Here is a 22,298-nt window from a genome sequence, read left to right on the forward strand (position 1 = left end):
AAGGATATGTAGAAGGGTGAGCCGGTTAAGGATCGATTCAGACAAGGTGGTAGATTGTACGACAAGCGACAGATTTATTCAGAGTGAGAATATCTGGTACACGTATATACGGCTCTCCCATTCGCTCGCACAGAACAGCAGGAAAAAGAGAAAGAGTGAACCGTTACAATACAATTTATACAAAACAGAAAGTAGGTTGATCCTGGGAGATCGGATCTTTTGATTGGTTCAGCTGGGCCGTCCGTCTGTAGTCTTCCGCCATTGGCTCAGCTGGGCCGTCCGTCTGTAGTCTTCCGCCATTGGCTCAGCTGGGCCGTCCGTCACTCTCGAATCCCGCCGTCACATCCGTTCAGCTAAAGGGGACTGTGTGTGCTGGATGGGGGTGTGTGTGCGTGAGTTATCCTGTAGGGGGCCCCACATCCTTTACTGTGAGTTGTAGCCATGCATTTAGCAGTAGGCTGATCACTTGCATAAGAGAATAGCAATTCTTTACAAAACCCTCTCTTCACGTCTCACCAGAGACGTGACACAACCTAACTAGATCCAGACACAAAGAGAAACTTCTCCCTAATGGACTAAGAAATAAGGCACGGTATTAAACAGAAATAGACATATGTATATTACCATCATGTTCTCCATTCAATCCCACTATGTACTAAGTTGGCTACCAGCCACCTAGGAACTTACAACCCTCATTCAACAGAGCGGAGAACATCTCAAAATAAAAGTAAAATGATTGTCCACATATGCCAACTTTTTTCCAGCGGGAAAACGCTGTGATTCCCTCTCTTCACATCTCCTAAGAGATATGATATAGTCCAGAGACATTACTCCAAGCAAAACGAAAACATAATCCAAAAAGGAAAAATAGCCTATGCTAGGTAAGTCTATACGGAAATGGCCCACAAAGAAAAATAATTTCCCCCTCTTCCCATCCCAGATGGGACACGACATACAATGGAGAAGCTTAATCAATATAAGCAACTGGATCCCCCTCCTAAAATGGCTGCAAACTGAAAGATGGGTCTCATGCTCCATACCATTATCTCGCACCTGGCTCCTGTTATCTAACAAAAAGACCGCTTGTTCTCGCAACCCACGCTCTGAATGTGCCCTCCCTTCTGTATTTTCCAGCATGAGAAAGTTCCATGGCCCTGATACTTTTAACAATGTTTCAAATCAGCTAGGTAGCATAACACATACATACCTCCACACAAGGCAACAGCAGATAACATTCAATCTTATGGTAATGGCTATAATGTAAAATAACCCCAAGGGTGTGAACACAAATTCAGCAATGAATCATATAACAGTTACAAAGTTTAAACTACCTTCATGTCAAAAGAGAACAGCTCATTCAAAAACTGAACAAAAGAAAATAGTGTGAAATCTAAGTCCCCCTTTTGACACCCGCTAGGGTGTCACTCACTATCCTTTATTTCAGTAGTCATAGCATTTCATGAAAATAATAAAAAGTGTATTATTAATAAGAAGTGATATATGCCTTTGTTGTATGCTTTTGTTTCCCCCTTTTGTCACCCGCAAGGGTGTCACTTATCAAAAACAGGATAAAACTTTATTGTTATTGACATGTAAGATGTAGGATAAAACTTTGGTCATGGAAAACAGAGTAAAGAATTATTAGAAACCATCTGGTCCTCTCAGCTAATCCTATCCTGTACCAGGTGGGCTCCTTGCCACCCAGGGACTCCAAACCTTCACAACAGCATATCATGTGTCATCCGCAGTCAGTCCCATCCTCCCTGAATCCTTCATCACATCTGTAACAGACTTCTTAAAACACAGTATGATGCAAGCAGCACATCAATAACAAATAATACCATAATTAGGGTCAGAAATCCAGTAACCATCATACCAGTGTCCTTACCAAACCAGGCCAAGAGAACAGACTCCTCCACCCCCCCCCGTGGACCTCATCTTAGCAGATAGTGTATCAAGCCCGCCTTAGATATACCACCATCTGGACTGGTATTATTATGAATATACGTGCAACATTGTTTACCGAACATCTTGCAGACGTCCCCCTGACTGGCAAGAAGCATATCCAAGGCAAGTGTATTCTGTCTGGAAACCCCAAATGTGGCCTCAAGCTGTTCAGACATACCGGTGAGTGCATCACGGGAGTAATTCACCAAACGCTGTTGATTATAGTAGATATAATTAATCCAAGCAGTCTGTCTAGCATCCACCATGGCTGGACCCATACTAGGTAGTAAGTGCCGGAGTCCATCATTCCTACCCAAGGCCTGAAACTCATGAGGAACCCCCACTGGCACTCCCAACAGGTTAGTGTATGTCAACTACATCCTCTGTCCATGGAGCACTACGTCTATGTCTCCCATGGGATGGAATGTTCTCAGGTCCCCTGGATACAGAACTCAGCAGCTGTTCAGCAGTAACATCAACAATGGTCAGTGGATATATTACCTGTACCCGTGATGCAACTGTAATTGCCCCCATATGCCCCAACACCAAATGGGTGTGTAGCCAGAACAGGTCTAGCATGACTACAAATAATGCAGTCCTTTATTCTCAGGGATTTAGCTGTGTACCTCATATAAGACAGCCACAAATTGTCCCTACTATCAAAACCAGTCTCAGTTCCTAATTGATCAATAGCCGAATAGTCTCTAACATTAATTATCTGAATGGTATTTTTAACACAGTGGTGGTAGAGGAGTGTGTCCGATTACCTCTGGTCTTGGCAGTACCTTAATAGAAAACACACCCATCATGTCTGTCCTCGTCCTTTGTAGTCCGAGGGTGTGAGTGCCTGCATCATAGAGCTTAATATTTTTGATGGTTAGTAGGATTTCATCACCTTTACAAAGTTCAACATTGCTCCCAGGTTTCCCCCATATCATGGAAAACCTATCCACCCTTGTGGGACCCTCTATGCTATAAGGATACCCTCTTCTCCAATCCTAGAACAGTCCGAAGTCGGTTATCATGTAATCTCTACTCTAACTTCCTGTCTACCCAGATCTAGGGATCTCTTATGTTCATTTTGGAACAAAATACACATCACTTAGCCAGAGCCAGACACATCCTCACTCCTATGGACAAAAACAGGGGTGATAGGACAGGTAGGGTTACTTCATTCGGGAGTTAGCCCCGGAATTCTGTTAATTCCAGTTCTTCTCCCGAACTCTGTTTATTGTCCGACAGTGAAAAAGTGTCTTACCCTTCCGCCGTGCGATATGAATCTGGGCAGCTCTTTCAGCTAGCTGTCACCAGGGGTCTTCTATGGTCCCCAAGCCTCTGGGACTGGATTGAGTGACTTCACCTGTAGTTCACCTGTAATGCATAAAATCCTGGACATACAGGCTTGGTTAACAAACAATTTCTCATATGTTTTATCTGATTACATCTTTAACTTCTATGCCCAATTGTTAGCTTACATTTTTATTTTATTTTTTTATTATTAGTTTCTTATCCAATAGTCCCCATCCTATCCTAGACCACAATTTACACCCGTCCCCAACCTATCCTAGACCACAATTTACACCCATCCCCCTTTTGATATCTGGCTTTGCCCAGGTATCAACCTTACCTACTCTAAATAATGACTTAGGTAAGATTAGTATAGTATCCATATGTTCTGACATTATCCTGTAGGAGCTCCCCCTACATTTTCTACATGTCCAACTCTCCCCCCTGTCTCCACTCAGCAACTGCTATCTTTGCCTGTTCTGGCCCCCCTTCCAAAACTCTCCTCACTTCTCTCCAACTTTCAAGGTCTTTGCAGTGCGTGAAAATCCCCTTAACCCAGACGTTTACTACAAAAACAAAACCTAATAATTATGATAATCCCCTCATACTCAAATAATTTGTCTTGGTGTTTCATGTTTTATTCATGTTTCTCCAAATTGTCTCCCCAAAAATACTTCTTAAATCCCCAGCCATTAGACACACACACAACTGTGATAATTGTGCACTGTCCCTGTAACATAAAAACCTCAGTCTGCAATCCCCTCTGCGGGCCTTTCATTGTACCCCATAATGAAAACAGATTCTAATGTTAGTCTATCTTAACCTCCTGTTTAATTTCATTTGTGTTATCTGAACAATCAAACCAAAATCAATAACCGGGGAGTACTTGTGTAAACTAATTAAAAGAACAAAATAAATCTACCTTATTTCTCATCACTTGGTTAGAACACCACTCCCGTCTTACATCGACCACACCCGTCGCCCCGTACCTAGTGTATATCTTATCTATTACTCAGTGGCTCAATTAATGTTTATCGTAAGTATGTTCAGATGTTGATTATGTAATTCTACAATTTTAGTATAATCCAAACTTCATAATATAACTCTACACACAGAATTTTACGTTAATAGAGTTGAACACCTTTTCCAACAGTCTTGCACACCCCCTCAATATTCTATGATATTACTCTCATCAGCAAGCCTGCTACTTTTCAACATTCTTATCATAAAAATCCCCGACCTCATTCATACCGATATTAGTCCCCGACTGAATATCAAACGTATTTCATGCACACGATTTGAGTCTCACAAATCTTCATTTACGCCAGTAAACTTCAATTTACACCAGACACACACAGATCTTCATTCTCCCCAGCAAGCAGACCAGTAGGAGATGCAATAGCCCCACCTTCTGTCCATTCTCTGTACAGCTTCTCACCCAGTCTCCTCCACTCTTTGCCCTCTCTGCCTTTATTTAAATCTAGAGTGGACTTCGGCGTTCTCTACACCTTTTCCATTTCCAACGATATTCCATGTACACTACAATACTGCCAACAACCAATGTCTTTACTGAAACCCAAATGATACCCTTTCCCTACGGCTAAATCGATCTCAAGTCCGAGTAATCAATTTAAATATCCGTCATTCACACTTGGCCCTGCCTAATACATCACGTTCGCATCATATGACTTTCTATTCGCACTTTGGCGATCACTCGTTGCTCACCACTCATACATGTAGTCCCAGACTATCCATTCAAGCTTTGGTGGCCACCCGTTACCCATCATTCATACACGTGGTAAGTGATCTCTGTTACCACCTACCAACCAGGCATACTAGTACATCCCATACACAATGCACCATTAAGTATGGTTGATCAATAATAAAATTGCAGTTGCCAATGGAGATATTACTTTCTCAACTATTTTCCAATCTCACACATCATAATAGTTTAAATTTAGTAACTTACATCAAACAGGTGTCTCACAAAACTAAATTTGTATAACTCCAATGTGCAGAACTTTAGTTTTCCACAACAGGTGTCTGCTTACCCTTTTTTAGTTGACCGGTCAGGATTTGTGAGACACACCGTCCAACGACAGTACTGGCCAATCGGCTGGCACACCAATGTCCAGCGATATCTTTTTACCAGACCACGTCAGGGTCACCGTTTGTCATGTATTGTATGTTTTAGTAATTATACATGTAGAGGGATTTGGCGCCATCTCCTGGTGGTAGCTCGTCTGTTCATCTGCCCCTCGTGGGGGAGTGGCAACCCCCATCATTTCAGGATATTTTTTTTTTTAGTTGTGCTTTCTGCGCTTCTTCTATGGCCCAAGTTCCTATCTTTAGTTCCTCTTCTGCTCTCTCTCTCTGTTTGGTCCCTTGGTTCCTCAATAAATGGGCCTTGTTTCTTCCTATTTCCTTGTCTCTAGCTTCCTGCATCGTCTCCCTTAACCCACATTCCATTGTTTTCAACTGGACCCCGGTTGGCCGTCCCCCTCCTAGGTAACCTGCTTGCGTCCATCTTAACTTTACTCCCTCCCAGACTTTCTTTATATCCTTCCACTGTCTCTTTCCCCCTGATCTATATTCTATTTTTTTTTATCTAGGAACTCATTAAACTTCAGCTTTGGAGTATTGGGGGTCGCCATTGTGAATTTTAAATCGTAATTCAATTTTAATTCAATCGGAAATTAATCGTAACTTAATCGGAAATTTTACCAGACTACTTTAATATAATTAGAATATGCTTAGCCCGTCGTTAGTTAATAACAACGATGTATTCGAGGAGACACTACTGCTCACACTCTGCCTTATCTCAGAGCTTTCCCTTGAATATTCAGTTCGAGAAAAACGATTGGGTTGGTATAGCTTTTGTGGAGCGCGCAACCAAGGGATCTATTCGACTATATAGTCACAATATTAATTATTATATTCAGATCTTATTTCAATTATACATAAGTCATTTTGTTCCTGATTATACATTTTACACAGAAGTTATAGATACATACAACATGGAAGTTTACATACAACATGGAAGTTTACATACAACATATAAGTTTCGGATTATCCAATAACCCTTCTTGAGTTCTCTCTCTCTCTCAAACCATCAACAATCTTGATGGAGATGATTACAACCACATTACATTTTATATGAACAGTTACAAATACACGTGTTCTCTCTAAACATTATCAGCCTATCTTTTGGACTACTTATCAGACTGGACTTCGACCGAGTCGCGGGACAAAGTTGCCAATCTTTTCCCCTATCGGCGCCAGGTTTAATGAATAGTAATTAACTATCCCCTTACTGATTTTTATCCCTAATCTCTACCGTGCTGAATCCAAATCCATGTCCGACCCTATCAATCAACACCATCAGACTGGACTTCGACCGAGTCTCGGAACAAAATTACAATTTGTCCCCTCGGCGCCAGGTTTAATGAATAGTAATTAACTATTCACTTACTGACATGTTATTAACCCCTATCGGAACTTATCTTATCCAAATCCATGTCCGTGTCCGACCCCTATCAATCAACACCATCAGACTGGACTTCGACCGAGTCTCGGTACAAAATTACAATTTGTCCCCTCGGCGCCAGGTTTAATGAATAGTAATTAACTATTCACTTACTGATCTGTTATTGACCCCTATCGGAACTAATCCAGGCCTCAAAAGTGATACCTCATCATTGAAAGCTATCAGACTGTGCTGACCGGGTCACGGGACAAAATTACAATTTATCCCCTCGGCGCCAGATTTAATGAATAGTAATTAACTACCCCCTTACTGATATCTCATCAATGATTTAATCACCCGGCCGTCGCCGGTTTGTACCACATATGTTCACTTCACTGTACTTTCAACTTGTCAGCAAATTATAAATTTACACAAGAATTCATACTTACTCGGAAATACTGATCAAAATTTAGACAGACTATACGACAATATGCAAAGTTTGATTTAACAGGTTTTGCTTACCTTGTTTATAGTGCACCTTTTAGATCAGTTTCCCGAGTTGAGCAGAATTGTTGTCCTCCCCCGAATTCCTTCACCCGTCTTCCTACAACCGTCCTTCCGTCACTCTCCTTCTCACACCCAATCAACTCTCTTCGACCGGACCGTTATTAAACCATCCTCTGCTACCAAATTCTGTTGATAAAAGGATATGTAGAAGGGTGAGCCGGTTAAGGATCGATTCAGACAAGGTGGTAGATTGTACGACAAGCGACAGATTTATTCAGAGTGAGAATATCTGGTACACGTATATACGGCTCTCCCATTCGCTCGCACAGAACAGCAGGAAAAAGAGAAAGAGTGAACCGTTACAATACAATTTATACAAAACAGAAAGTAGGTTGATCCTGGGAGATCGGATCTTTTGATTGGTTCAGCTGGGCCGTCCGTCTGTAGTCTTCCGCCATTGGCTCAGCTGGGCCGTCCGTCTGTAGTCTTCCGCCATTGGCTCAGCTGGGCCGTCCGTCACTCTCGAATCCCGCCGTCACATCCGTTCAGCTAAAGGGGACTGTGTGTGCTGGATGGGGGTGTGTGTGCGTGAGTTATCCTGTAGGGGGCCCCACATCCTTTACTGTGAGTTGTAGCCATGCATTTAGCAGTAGGCTGATCACTTGCATAAGAGAATAGCAATTCTTTACACGCCTCACGCCTAGCAACTCGGGTATAGGAGCCAATCTCGCATTTGGCCTTTCGCATATTTGAAGTGATTGTTTTTTTCATTGACCTGAGGATGTTCACTGACTTAAACATCAAACGTGTTGAGGTAGTGCATCTGCCTGAGTCATTTGTAACTGAACTGTGGGGCTCCCAGAACCAGTCTTCAGAGGGACGTACAGCATGGCATGGTGGTGTCAGGTGTGCACCTTAATATGCACCTCACTAGGCCTCTTGGGGTCAAACGTCTTAGATTTTTTTTCGTGTCATTTTTGTCAGGAATGTTCTTAATGGCTTCCTGACTGTAATTAGTTTGAAGTCGTCAGTCTGTCCAGCAGTGTGTGTATAGTATGAGACAGACAACAGCAGCAGCTCCTCGATTCCCTCAGATATTCTGAAGAGTGGCCTTCTGCTGCTGCTGTCCCTTAGACCGCTAGGTGGTGTTGAAACGTTGTCTGGACGTTGGACTCTTAAGTAGCCCCAAACCACTGATACAGGGTCAGATCACTTATTGTCCAGCTAACTGTTACAATTAGGACTGGGGTAAGGGGAATATGATCCTAGATCTGTGCTTATGAGCAGGACAGAGCCTATGTGCCATTTACTAGCCCATGTGCCATTTAACTTCCTAGGTGAGACATGCCTGCGGTCCCCTCCCTTAAAGACAGCAGCGTCCTGGGCCCTGTGTGCCCGCACGCTGCCAGGCTACACGTCACCAACGGCAATGGGGACGCCAACGGATCCTCCAAGGTCCAGGAAGGGCTGTTACAACTCCCAACCAAGGGGGGCGTCAGAGACAAGCCAGAGGTGGCCGTGACTGGAACCATCCAGGCGGTGGGGGAGAGGAAGTGGATCCGTCCCGACCTTCCCAGCCGGTGCACCTGGAGACTGGGGGGAAACCACGCCGACTCCCCCCACACCCATCCTCAACAGTAAGACTGGTAACCGTAACCCTCAACAGTAAGACTGGTAACCCTCAACAGTAAGACTGGTAACCCTCAACAGTAAGACTGGTAACCCTCAACAGTAACACTGGTAACCCTCAACAGTAAGACTACTAACCCTCAACAGTAAGACTGGTAACCCTCAACAGTAAGACTGGTAACCCTCAACAGTAAGACTGGTAACCCTCAACAGTAAGACTGGTAACCCTCAACAGTAAGACTGGTAACCCTCAACAGTAAAACTACTAACCCTCAACAGTAAAACTACTAACCCTCAACAGTAAGACTGGTAACCCTCAACAGTAAGACTGGTAACCCTCAACAGTAAGACTGGTAACCCTCAACAGTAAGACTGGTAACCCTCAACAGTAAGACTGGTAACCCTCAACAGTAAGACTGGTAACCCTCAACAGTAAGACTACTAACCCTCAACAGTAAGACTGGTAACCCTCAACAGTAAGACTGGTAACCCTCAACAGTAAGACTGGTAACCCTCAACAGTAAGACTGGTAACCCTCAACAGTAAGACTGGTAACCCTCAACAGTAAGACTGATAACCCTCAACAGTAAGACTGGTAACCCTCAACAGTAAGACTGGTAACCCTCAACAGTAAGACTGGTAACCCTCAACAGTAAGACTGGTAACCCTCAACAGTAAGACTGGTAACCCTCAACAGTAAGACTGGTAACCCTCAACAGTAAGACTGGTAACCCTCAACAGTAAGACCGGTAACCCTCAACAGTAAGACCGGTAACCCTCAACAGTAAGACCGGTAACCCTCAACAGTAACACCGGTAACCCTCAACAGTAACACTGGTAACCCTCAACAGTAACACTGGTAACCCTCAACAGTAAGACTGGTAACCCTCAACAGTAAGACTGGTAACCCTCAACAGTAACACTGGTAACCCTCAACAGTAACACTGGTAACCCTCAACAGTAACACTGGTAACCCTCAACAGTAAGACTGGTAACCCTCAACAGTAAGACTGGTAACCCTCAACAGTAAGACTGGTAACCCTCAACAGTAACACTGGTAACCCTCAACAGTAACACTGGTAACCCTCAACAGTAACACTGGTAACCCTCAACAGTAACACTGGTAACCCTCAACAGTAAGACTGGTAACCCTCAACAGTAACACTGGTAACCCTCAACAGTAACACTGGTAACCCTCAACAGTAACACTGGTAACCCTCAACAGTAACACTGGTAACCCTCAACAGTAACACTGGTAACCCTCAACAGTAAGACTGGTAACCCTCAACAGTAACACTGGTAACCCTCAACAGTAAGACTGGTAACCCTCAACAGTAAGACTGGTAACCCTCAACAGTAAGACTGGTAACCCTCAACAGTAACACTGGTAACCCTCAACAGTAACACTGGTAACCCTCAACAGTAACACTGGTAACCCTCAACAGTAACACTGGTAACCCTCAACAGTAACACTGGTAACCCTCAACAGTAAGACTGGTAACCCTCAACAGTAACACTGGTAACCCTCAACAGTAACACTGGTAACCCTCAACAGTAAGACTGGTAACCCTCAACAGTAAGACTGGTAACCTTTTATGTTATTCCTTCCACCCGTCTCCTCCTCTACTCATTTCCACTTTATTCCATTATCCATCTTTTAGTCAGATTCATGTCAATGTGGTATGAGCATTGATCATTCATCAACGTGGAGTTAGTCAGTGACATCATAAACTCCCCTCTTCCAGGACCAAAGCTCCTAAAATCCTCACCAACATCCTCCGGAGGATCGGTGACACCCCGCTGGTGCGCATGAACAAGATCCCCAAGACCTTCGGCCTCAAGTGTGAAGTCTGTGAGTTTATCAGGGAGTCTTTTCTCAGAACCCCTTTGAGATGAATGGTGGAACCTTAACTTGCTACATGGGTGAAAATGTATCCCACTCAATGTTTCAGCCTTGTTTGTGCACTTTTCTCACTGAGAGTTACCAATTTATTCGTGCCAACATGATAACGCAAGGTTCTGGGATAGGTTTTATCTGCCAGGCAGACATAGTCCTGAGAATACTGTTCAGACAGTATTCAAGGCTGTCTTCCCCCTCCATGTCTCTTTCTGTTGAGACAGACATAGTCCTGAGAATACTGTTCAGACAGTATTCAAGGCTGTCATCCCCCTCCACGTCTCTTTCTGTTGAGACAGACATAGTCCTGAGAATACTGTTCAGACAGTATTCAAGGCTGTCTTCCCCCTCCATGTCTCTTTCTGTTGAGACAGACATAGTCCTGAGAATACTGTTCAGACAGTATTCAAGGCTGTCTTCCCCCTCCACTTCTCTTTCTGTTGAGACAGACATAGTCCTGAGAATACTGTTCAGACAGTATTCAAGGCTGTCATCCCCCTCCACGTCTCTTACTGTTGAGGCAGACATAGTCCTGAGAATACTGTTCAGACAGTATTCAAGGCTGTCTTCCCCCTCCACGTCTCTTTCTGTTGAGACAGACATAGTCCTGAGAATACTGTTCAGACAGTATTCAAGGCTGTCATCCCCCTCCACGTCTCTTACTGTTGAGACAGACATAGTCCTGAGAATACTGTTCAGACAGTATTCAAGGCTGTCTTCTCCCTCCACGTCTCTTTCTGTTGAGACAGACATAGTCCTGAGAATACTGTTCAGACAGTATTCAAGGCTGTCATCCCCCTCCACGTCTCTTACTGTTGAGACAGACATAGTCCTGAGAATACTGTTCAGACAGTATTCAAGGCTGTCTTCCCCCTCCACGTCTCTTACTGTTGAGGCAGACATAGAACACAGGCAGTCAAAACCTTTTTCATTGGTTGGCTTAAGAAGTCGTGTGAATTGGATTTACTTTGGGGCGTCTGTGTTCAGCTGACTTCTTTGTAGATTTCTTTATGCTTGACTCCATAATCCCATTTGGGACTTATTGACAGTTATATTGTATCGAATGTAACAGTTTAATTATATTGTTGGCTGAGGACTTTTGCACATAAAATGACCCCACTTGTGCTTCATACATTTTATGGTACAATGGAATAGCTCCTAAAGTGCAAACTCTAAACTAAATGAGATGAACATGTTTGACCCAGGTCTGGTTACATTATCAGATGTTTTCAGACAAGGTGGTATTTTAAGTCAGAATTAAAAACATTTGAATATGTGTGTGTGATCCAGTGTGTACCGTTCTGTTTTGTCTCTGTGCAGTGGCCAAGTGTGAGTACTTCAACGCGGGCGGCAGTGTGAAGGATAGGATCAGTCTGCGTATGGTGGAGGATGCAGAGAGGGCAGGACATCTGAAACCAGGAGACACCATCATAGAACCCACCTCAGGCAATACAGGTAACTGTGTGTCTCAGTAAATGAATAGGAATGTGTCTCACTAGTGGTAGATTCACTGAAGTGTGTGTGTCCCTGTGTGTGTGTCTCTGTGTGTGTGTCCGTCCGTGTGTGTGTGTGTGTGTGTGTCCCTGTGTGTGTGTGTGTCCCTGTGTGTGTGTGTGTGTGTCCCTGTGTGTGTGTGTGTGTGTCCCTGTGTGTCCCTGTGTGTGTGTGTCCCTGTGTGTGTGTGTCCCTGTGTGTGTGTGTCCCTGTGTGTTGTTCCCTGTGTGTTGTTCCCTGTGTGTTGTTCCCTGTGTGTGGTTCCCTGTGTGTTGTTCCCTGTGTGTTGTTCCCTGTGTGTGGTTCCCTGTGTGTGGTTCCCTGTGTGTGGTTCCCTGTGTGTGGTTCCCTGTGTGTGATTCCCTGTGTGTGATTCCCTGTGTGTGATTCCCTGTGTGTGTGTCTGTGTGTGTGTCCCTGTGTGTGTGTGTGTGTGTGTGTGTGTGTGTGTGTGTGTGTGTGTGTGTGTGTGTGTGTGTGTGTGTGTGTGTGTGTGTGTGTGTGTGTGTGTGTGTGTGTGTGTGTGTGTGTGTGTGTGTGTGTGTGTGTGTGTGTGTGTGTGTGTGTGTGTGTGTGTGTGTGGTTCCCTGTGTGTGTGTGTGTGTGTGTGTGTGTGTGTGTGTGTGTGTGTGTGTGTGTGTGTGTGTGTGTGTGTGTGTGTGTGTGTGTGTGTGTGTCCCTGTGTGTGTGTGTGTGTGTGTGTGTGTGTGTGTGTGTGACAGGTATCGGTCTGGCCCTGGCTGCAGCTGTGAAGGGTTACCGCTGTATCATTGTCATGCCTGAGAAGATGAGCATGGAGAAGGTAAGACTGCTGTACGTCTGCCTCATCAATCTCCCCTCTGGGAATTTCACAGGACCTATTTGATTGTGAAGTCTGCACAAGTGATCATGAAAACGCTGCCTGTCTGTGTGTCTGCATGCACCCAGGTGGATGTTTTGAGAGCCCTGGGCGCAGAGATCGTCCGTACTCCCACCAGCGCTCGTTTCGATTCACCAGAGTCTCACGTGGGCGTGGCTTGGCGTCTGAAGAACGAGATCCCCAACTCTCACATCCTGGACCAGTACCGTAACCCTAGTAACCCCCTGGCCCACTATGACACCACAGCAGAGGAGATACTGGAGCAGTGTGATGGTGAGACAGACTGCCTCTCGGCTCCCTCCTTCTATTCCTCCCTCTCTTGTTCTCTCTTTCCTTCTCTCTTGTCTTGCTGGCATTCTCTCTCTCTTTCTCTTAAAATACTGTGATTGAAGAAAATTTGTTCTGAGATTAAGTTATTTAGAAATGTACATTCATTACTACCACTTACTCAGACACTTACTCAGACACCTGCTACCCATTCAAAACCTCGTCCGTCATCCACTAGCTGAGAATCGCTGTTATACAAACGTGTAGGTTTGAATAAGGTTTAACTCATGGTTTTGGTCAACAGCAAAGCATTGTCTGAGCAGTTGTGTGGGCTTGTAGCCCTCATAGAGACACTGTTCATGATCTGTATGAGCTAACCTGACACCCTCCACGTCTGTGACCTGGCAGGGAAAGTGGACATGCTGGTGGCAGGCGCTGGCACAGGCGGCACCATCACTGGCATTGCCCGCAAACTGAAGGAGAGGTGCCCAAACATCCAGGTGAGTGAACTCTGGGTGTCCACCTGGAATCAATTCCCATCCCCACGTGGCTTCTGACTAGGGTTGTGGACAGTTCAATTGAAATTGCTATTCAAGTATGGAAAGATCCATACAAATAGAATCAGTCTCAACATGGATCTTCACATTCACTACTTCAACATGACGGAATAGAAACGGTTCTGGTTCTGATCACAGGCTATGGCCGTCCTTACTGGGTGTTAACTTGTGTCTGACGTGTTGTGGTTCTGTGTGGTGTGGTTCTGTCTCGTCTTGTCTGGTGTGGTTCTGTCTGGTCTTGTCTGGTGTGGTTCTGTCTGGTCTGGTGTGGTTCTGTGTGGTGTGGTTCTGTCTGGTCTTGTCTGGTGTGGTTCTGTCTGGTCTGGTGTGGTTCTGTCTGGCCTTGTCTGGTGTGTTTCTGTCTGATCTGGTGTGGTTCTGTCTGGTCTGGTGTGATTCGGTGTGGTTCTGTCTGGTGTGGTTCTGTCTGATCTTGTGTGATTCGGTGTGGTTCTGTCTGGTCTGATGTGGTTCTGTCTGGTCTGGTGTGATTCGGTGTGGTTCTGTGTGGTGTGGTTCTGTCTGGTCTTGTCTGGTGTGGTTCGGTCTGGTCTGGTGTGGTTCTGTCTGGTCTTGTCTGGTGTTGTTCTGTCTGGTGTGGTTCTGTCTGGTCTGGTGTGGTTCTGTCTGGTCTGGTGTGGTTCTGTCTGGTGTGGTTCTGTCTGATCTGGTGTGGTTCTGTCTGATCTGGTGTGGTTCTGTCTGGTCTGGTGTGGTTCTGTCTGGTCTTGTCTGGTGTGTTTCTGTCTGATCTGGTGTGGTTCTGTCTGATCTTGTGTGATTCGGTGTGGTTCTGTCTGGTCTGATGTGGTTCTGTCTGGTCTGGTGTGATTCGGTGTGGTTCTGTCTGGTGTGGTTCTGTCTGATCTTGTGTGGTTCTGTCTGGTGTGGTTCTGTCTGATCTTGTGTGATTCGGTGTTGTTCTGTCTGGTCTGATGTGGTTCTGTCTGGTATGGTTCTGTCTGTGTGTGTGGTCAGATCATCGGTGTGGACCCTGAAGGCTCCATCCTGGCTGAACCAGAGGAGCTGAACAAGACAGACAAGACCCAGTACGAGGTGGAGGGCATCGGATACGACTTCATCCCCACTGTACTGGACCGATCAGTGAGTCAGATGGACACACACACACATAAACACACACACACACACACACACACACACACACACACACACACACACACACACACACACACACACACACACACACACACACACACACACACACACACACACACACACACACACACACACACACACACACACACACACACTGCCTCACCAGGGTGTGTCTACCTGTAGGTGGTGGATAGCTGGTACAAGTCCAACGATGAGGAGTCCTTCAACATGTCCCGTATGCTGGTCAGAGACGAGGGCTTGCTGTGTGGTACGTTTGTCACCGTTCTGTTTCTCTGTCATTCATCTCGCTGTCACCAGTGGTGACTCTGTGGCCGTGTTGCAGGTCATCCGTATTGCACATCAAATGAAGGTGGTTCCTGAGACATTCAGTACTTCTCCAGGGACTGGGATATCTGCACATTCCCACTTCAATAAAGACCACCTGGAACGCCACCTATGTCATGTTCTAATTTGTGGGTTGACCTGGCCACGGGTCGTCATGCCAACCAGTGTGCCCGTCTCTTGTCCCCTGTGCCAGGTGGCAGCTCGGGCACGGCCATGGCAGCGGCGGTGAGGGTGGCCAAGGACCTGAAGGAGGGCCAGCGGTGTGTGGTCATCCTGCCAGACTCCATCCGCAACTACATGTGAGGAAACGGGGTCTAGAATATACTGTTATATCATGACCATAATATACTGTAGTCTTATAGTGAATCTAATGATCTGTGAGCGTTTAGCTTAGCCTGGCCCCTTGTGGCCATGTCTGAATATTGCAGCTGTTGCCTCGTGGGAATCGCTGATTCATGATCCCCTCTTTAATCTGGATCTTTAACAGCTGTTCCTAGTGGATGAAGTAACCAACAGCCCTTCTCTTTAATCTGAACCATTAACAGCTGTTCCTAGTGGATGAAGTAACTAACAACCCTTCTCTTTAATCTGAACCATTAACAGCTGTTCCTAGTGGATGAAGTAACTAACAGCCATTCTCTTTAATCTGAACCATTAACAGCTGTTCCTAGTGGATGAAGTAACTAACAACCCTTCTCTTTAATCTGAACCATTAACAGCTGTTCCTAGTGGATGAAGTAACTAACAACCCTTCTCTTTAATCTGAACCATTAACAGCTGTTCCTAGTGGATGAAGTAACTAACAACCCTTCTCTTTAATCTGAACTATTAACAGCTGCTCCTAGTGGATGAAGTAACTAACAACCCTTCTCTTTAATCTGAACCTTTAACAGCTGGTCCTAGTGGATGAAGTAACTAACAACCCTCTTTAATCTGAACCATTAACAGCTGTTCCTAGTGGATGAAGTAACCAACAACCCTTCTCTTTAATCTGAACCTTTAACAGCTGGTCCTAGTGGATGAAGTAACTAACAACCCTCCTCTTTAATCTGAACCATTAACAGCTGTTCCTATTGGATGAAGTAACTAACAACCCTCCTCTTTAATCTGAACCATTAACAGCTGTTCCTAGTGGATGAAGTAACTAACAACCCTCCTCTTTAATCTGAACCATTAACAGCTGTTCCTAGTGGATGAAGTAACTAACAACCCTCCTCTTTAATCTGAACCATTAACAGCTGTTCCTAGTGGATGAAGTAACTAACAACCCTCCTCTTTAATCTGAACCATTAACAGCTGTTTCTAGTGGATGAAGTAACTAACAACCCTCCTCTTTAATCTGAACCATTAACAGCTGTTCCTAGTGGATGAAGTAACTAACAACCCTCCTCTTTAATCTGAACCAATAACAGCTGTTCCTAGTGGATGAAGTAACTAACAACCCTCCTCTTTAATCTGAACCATTAACAGCTGTTCCTAGTGGATGAAGTAACTAACAACCCTCCTCTTTAATCTGAACCATTAACAGCTGTTCCTAGTGGATGAAGTAACTAACAACCCTCCTCTTTAATCTGAACCATTAACAGCTGTTCCTAGTGGATGAAGTAACTAACAACCCTCCTCTTTAATCTGAACCATTAACAGCTGTTCCTAGTGGATGAAGTAACTAACAACCCTCCTCTTTAATCTGAACCATTAACAGCTGTTCCTAGTGGATGAAGTAACTAACAACCCTTCTCTTTAATCTGAACCATTAACAGCTGTTCCTAGTGGATGAAGTAACTAACAGCCCTTCTCTTTAATCTGAACCATTAACAGCTGTTCCTAGTGGATGAAGTAACTAACAACCCTTCTCTTTAATCTGAACCATTAACAGCTGTTCCTAGTGGATGAAGTAACCAACAACCCTCCTCTTTAATCTGAACCATTAACAGCTGTTCCTAGTGGATGAAGTAACTAACAACCCTCCTCTTTAATCTGAACCACCATTACCAGCTGTTCCTAGTGGATGAAGTAACTAACAACCCTCCTCTTTAATCTGAACCATTAACAGCTGTTCCTAGTGGATGAAGTAACTAACAACCCTCCTCTTTAATCTGAACCATTAACAGCTGTTCCTAGTGGATTAAGTAACTAACAACCCTTCTCTTTAATCTGAACCATTAACAGCTGTTCCTAGTGGATGAAGTAACTAACAACCCTTCTCTTTAATCTGAACCATTAACAGCTGTTCCTAGTGGATGAAGTAACCAACAACTCTTCTCTTTTTTTCAGGACCAAGTTCCTGAGTGACAAGTGGATGTTCGAGAAAGGCTTCCTGAAGGAGTCAGACATCATGGTAAACAAACCCTGGTAGGTCTGAACAAACCCCGCTGGGTCTGTGTCTCTGAATAAAACCTGGTGGGTCTGTGTCTCTGAATAAAACCTGGTGGGTCTGTGTCTCTGAATAAAACCTGGTGGGTCTGTGTCTCTGAATAAAACCTGGTGGGTCTGTGTCTCTGAATAAAACCTGGTGGGTCTGTGGGTCTGTGTCTCTGAATAACCCCTGCTGGGTCTGTGGGTCTGAACAAACCCCCCTGGGTCTGTGTCTCTGAATAAAACCTGGTGGGTCTGTGTCTCTGAATAAACCCTGGTGGGTCTGTGTCTCTGAATAAAACCTGGTGGGTCTGTGTCTCTGAATAAACCCTGGTGGGTCTGTGGGTCTGTGTCTCTGAATAACCCCTGCTGGGTCTGTGGGTCTGAACAAACCCCCCTGGGTCTGTGTCTCTGAATAAACCCTGGTGGGTCTGTGTCTCTGAATAAACCCTGGTGGGTCTGTGGGTCTGTGTCTCTGATAAACCCTGGTGGGTCTGTGTCTCTGAGCATGTCTTCATCTAGTGCTTCATTGTCTATTTGTTTGTAGTTTTCTCTTAAAGGTGCAATATGTAGCTCTATGGGCGACCTGACCAAACTCACATAGAAATGTGAGTTATAGATCTGTCATTCAAATTGGAAGCAAGTCTAAGAAGTAGTAGATCCGTTCTATGTGCTATGCGTCTTTTTACTTTTGGTTTGGCACAGCAGGTTTAAACAGTTTTAATACTATATATTTTGTTAATTGAAAATATGTTTCACAGCGGTTTAGATGGTACAATGATTTTGCACATTGCTTGTTTTGTCACAAACTGATATCAGGCGTAAATTGTAGAATTTTAGCAACCAGTCAATTGTGGGGTGATTTCTGTATATTATGCCTTTTAAAGGTTCTATTTAGTTTTTATTTATTTAATTGGTTGTCTATTTCTCTCTCTCTCTCCCCAGGTGGTGGAACCTGAAGCTGCAGGGGTTGAACCTCTCTGCCCCTCTGACCGTCCTGCCCACGGTCAGCTGTCAGAAGACCATCAAGATCCTGAAGGAGAACAGCTTTGACCAGGCCCCTGTAGTGGACGAGGCTGGGTGGGTGTCCTCCTCCACTGTCTCATCTCCTGCCTCTTCCATTAACCAGAGGCTGTTTCCCAAATGGCACCCTATTCCCTATTCTCCTCAAGCACTAATGTTGACCATGTAGGGAATAGGGTGCCATTTTGGACATATCCATTATCTTTGTGTCGCTTACTAGTTCATGGTGAAGAAATTAAATGATTGTAGAGAATCTGAAGATATCTTCCATTGAAATAACCCTGGAATTCAATTCATTAGTATTGTTGATTTGTAAATGTTGTTAACCCCTGTGGACACTGACCATCTGATTCAAGTCATTCAACTGTTCCGGTGACATTGTCCATGGGTTAGTGTTGTCCTGCTGCTAGAATAACTGTGTGAGTGTGTAGGCTGGTCCTAGGAATGGTTACTCTGGGGAACATGCTGGCCTCTGTGCTGGCTGGGAAGATCAAACCCTCAGACCCAGTCAACAAGGTGATCTACACCCAGTTCAAACAGGTCAGTCACGCACGCACACACACACACACACACACACACACACACACACACACACACACACACACACACACACACACACACACACACACACACACACACACACACACACACACACACACACACACACACACACACACACGTGTTTGCAGGCACACGCTTTTTCTGTAAGTAGTGCAAATAGGTCTCACACACTGAAATCACCCATGTTTGTTTATATGATGAAACGGTCCTCTCTATCTTACGTCTGACTGATAACCTCACGTCTCATCCTATTCTCAGATCCGTCTGACTGATAACCTCACGTCTCTTCCTATTCTCAGATCCGTCTGACTGATAACCTCACGTCTCATCCTATTCTCAGATCCGTCTGACTGATAACCTCACGTCTCTTCCTATTCTCAGATCCGTCTGACTGATAACCTCACGTCTCTTCCTATTCTAGACTGACTGATCACGTCTCATCCTATTCTCAGATCCGTCTGACTGATAACCTCACGTCTCTTCCTATTCTCAGATCCGTCTGACTGATAACCTCACGTCTCATCCTATTCTCAGATCCGTCTGACTGATAACCTGGGGAAGCTCTCTCGTATCCTGGAGACGGACCATTTTGCCCTGGTGGTACACGAACAGATCCAATGTAAGTCTTTCTGCCTGCTATAATGGTGAACATGTTGCGATAAGAGGAGTGAAGGTTCGTTGACCTTTTCTGAGGGCAGTAACAAGGTGGTAAGGTGGCTGGTCTGAACCCATTTAAACCAGTCTGGTTTAATGTCTGCTGTGTCTCATGTGACTGGTTTACAGCGCATTGGGAAAATATTCAGACCTCTTGACTTTTTCCACATTTTGTTACGTTACAACCTTATTCTAAAATGGATTCAATAAATAAAAAGTCTCATCAATCTACACACTATCTCATAATGACAAACTGAAAACTGGTTTCAAGAAATTTTAGCACATTTATAGCAAAAAAACAACCTTATTTACATAAGTATTCAGAATTTTTGCTTTGAGACTCGAAATTGAGCTCAGGTCCTTGCTGTTTCCATTGATCATCCTTGAGATGTTCTACAACTTGATTGGAGTCCACATAATTTGGAATGACACACACCTGTCTCTACGTAAGGTCCCAGACTTGACAGTACACGTCAGAGCAAAAACCAAGCCATGAGGTCGAAGGACTTGTCTGTAGAACTCAGACAGGATTGTGTCAAGGCACAGGTCTGGGTAAGGCGACCAAAAAATGTCTGCATCATTCTTAAATGGAAGAAGTTTGGAACCACCAAGACTCTAACTAGAGCTGGCCGGACGGCTAAACTAAGCCTTGCCAGGGAGATAACCAAGAACCCGATGGTCACTCCAGAGTTCCTCTGTGGAAATGGGAGAACCTTCCAGAAGGACAACCATCTCTGCAGCACCCCATCAATCAGGCCTTTATGATAGTTTACAAATGCACTGTATGTGTGATAGAGGAATTTTTCATCCCTTTATGTTTTATTGCCAAAAGGCATCTAAACAAGATTCTCTGATCTGATGAAACCAAGGTTGAACTCATTTCTAATTCAAGTGTCACGTTTGATAAGTTGTAAGTTTATCATTTGGATGTTTTTCAGCGCAGGGACTGGGAGACCAGTCTTGAAAAAGGGGCAAGTTCAGCATTTATTCCAACAGGACTTGATAAGCACATAGCCAAGACAAAATCGGGACAAAGAAGCCAGATCCGGACTTGAATTTGAAATCTGAAGAGACCAAAAAAGCAATGCTCCCCATCCAACCTGACAGGGCTTGAGATGATCTGTAGAGGAGAATGGGAGAAACTCCCCAAATACAGGTTTGCCAAGCTTGTAGCCTCATACCCAAGAAGACTCAAGGCTGTAATCACTGTCAAAGGTGCTTCAACAAAGTACTGAGTAAAGGGTCTGAATATTTATGCAAATGTGATTTAAAAGAATAAACTTTCTTAGCAAACATTTCTAAAAACCTGTTTTTGCTTTGTCATTAGGGGGCATTGTGATGTCAAAGGGGGCATTGTGATGTCATTACTGATGTCATTAGGGGGTATTGTGTGTAGATTGATCGGGATAAAACTATTTAATACATATTTTAGAATCTATCGTAACAATTGTGGGAAAAGTCAAGGGGTCACTTTACAAATGTCTCAAGTCTCAAAGTCCTCAGTTGTTTGGTCCCAACATTGATTTGGGCCTGCAACCAACCATAACCCCACCCTCCCCTCGTCCAATGATGGCTGTAAGAGGGAGCTAATGCCACCCTCTCTATCCTTCCCTTTCTCCTACTCTCAGACTTGACGGACGGCTCCCCCAGCCTGAAGCAGATGGTGTTTGGTGTGGTGACGGCCATCGACCTGCTCAACTTCGTCACGGCCAGGGAGAAGAGGGAGAGGTCCTTCTCTGAGTGCAGTGACCTGTGACCGTGTCCCCGTGACGGCTGGGTCATGTGCGCACAAACACCTCGTGTACACACACACATGGAACACCTTAATTATACCTACAGCTCACAGCCAAACACAAACACACTGTGATATTAACGACAATATAAAGAATATGAGGTCGTATGAACTTGATTGGTGGACAAACTGTTGTTGCAGCTTTCTCATATGACATGTGAGTCATTTAGCAGATGCTCTTATCCAGAGCGACCTACAGATAGTGAGGACATACTGTCCCCCCCCAACTGGTCCCCCAGTGCAATGCATTCATATGAAAGTCCCACAACCCATTTCCATACTTTTGCGTGGGAATCCAACCCACAACCCATTTCCATACTGAATGTAGACCATGCCTACAGAGGGATTTGCCATGTTGCTTTGTAATGTGCATTTAAATGCCATTTCCAGACTGTACCCCATCCCATGTACTGAATCAATAATTTTGAAACCAAATCTTGACTGAAAAAAATGGTTTTAATTGTGAAAACATCAATCAACCCACAACCCATTTTCATACTGTTTCTCCCCAAATTACAACAGGTTTGAGAAACAGACCTGTA

The 22,298-nt window shown here is 44.5% G+C and overlaps 1 protein-coding gene and 1 long non-coding RNA gene across 4 annotated transcripts; one reads left to right on the top strand and one right to left on the bottom strand.

The window, feature by feature from the left end:
- Positions 1–3,442: 3,442 nt before the first annotated feature.
- On the bottom strand, positions 3,443–7,495 carry LOC124011064. Its single transcript, XR_006834541.1, has 2 exons — positions 3,507–7,495; positions 3,443–3,472 (listed from the first exon to the last, which is right to left on the bottom strand). It is a non-coding gene; the product is annotated as an uncharacterized LOC124011064 (long non-coding RNA).
- A 1,014-nt stretch (positions 7,496–8,509) lies between these two features.
- cbsa (cystathionine beta-synthase a) lies at positions 8,510–22,001 on the top strand. 3 transcript variants are annotated; one of them, XM_046324508.1, is made up of 14 exons: positions 8,511–8,844; positions 10,582–10,688; positions 12,054–12,188; positions 12,950–13,029; positions 13,155–13,359; positions 13,762–13,853; positions 14,889–15,014; positions 15,210–15,294; positions 15,565–15,670; positions 17,646–17,723; positions 18,672–18,806; positions 19,181–19,289; positions 19,845–19,929; positions 21,593–22,001. In XM_046324508.1, exons 1-14 carry the CDS (start codon positions 8,552–8,554, stop codon positions 21,718–21,720), a joined length of 1,764 nt encoding a protein of 587 aa, XP_046180464.1. In that variant the 5' UTR covers positions 8,511–8,551; the 3' UTR covers positions 21,721–22,001. The 3 variants fall into 3 exon arrangements, with proteins under 3 accessions (XP_046180465.1, XP_046180464.1, XP_046180466.1); XM_046324509.1 differs by lacking the exons at positions 19,845–19,929; positions 21,593–22,001 and adding an exon at positions 19,569–19,634 and having other exon boundaries at positions 8,510–8,844; XM_046324510.1 differs by lacking the exon at positions 10,582–10,688 and having other exon boundaries at positions 8,707–8,844.
- The last annotated feature ends 297 nt before the right edge of the window (positions 22,002–22,298 follow it).

The sequence above is a fragment of the Oncorhynchus gorbuscha genome, linkage group LG23, assembly GCF_021184085.1.
Source record: "Oncorhynchus gorbuscha isolate QuinsamMale2020 ecotype Even-year linkage group LG23, OgorEven_v1.0, whole genome shotgun sequence".
Classification (NCBI taxonomy): domain Eukaryota; kingdom Metazoa; phylum Chordata; class Actinopteri; order Salmoniformes; family Salmonidae; genus Oncorhynchus; species Oncorhynchus gorbuscha.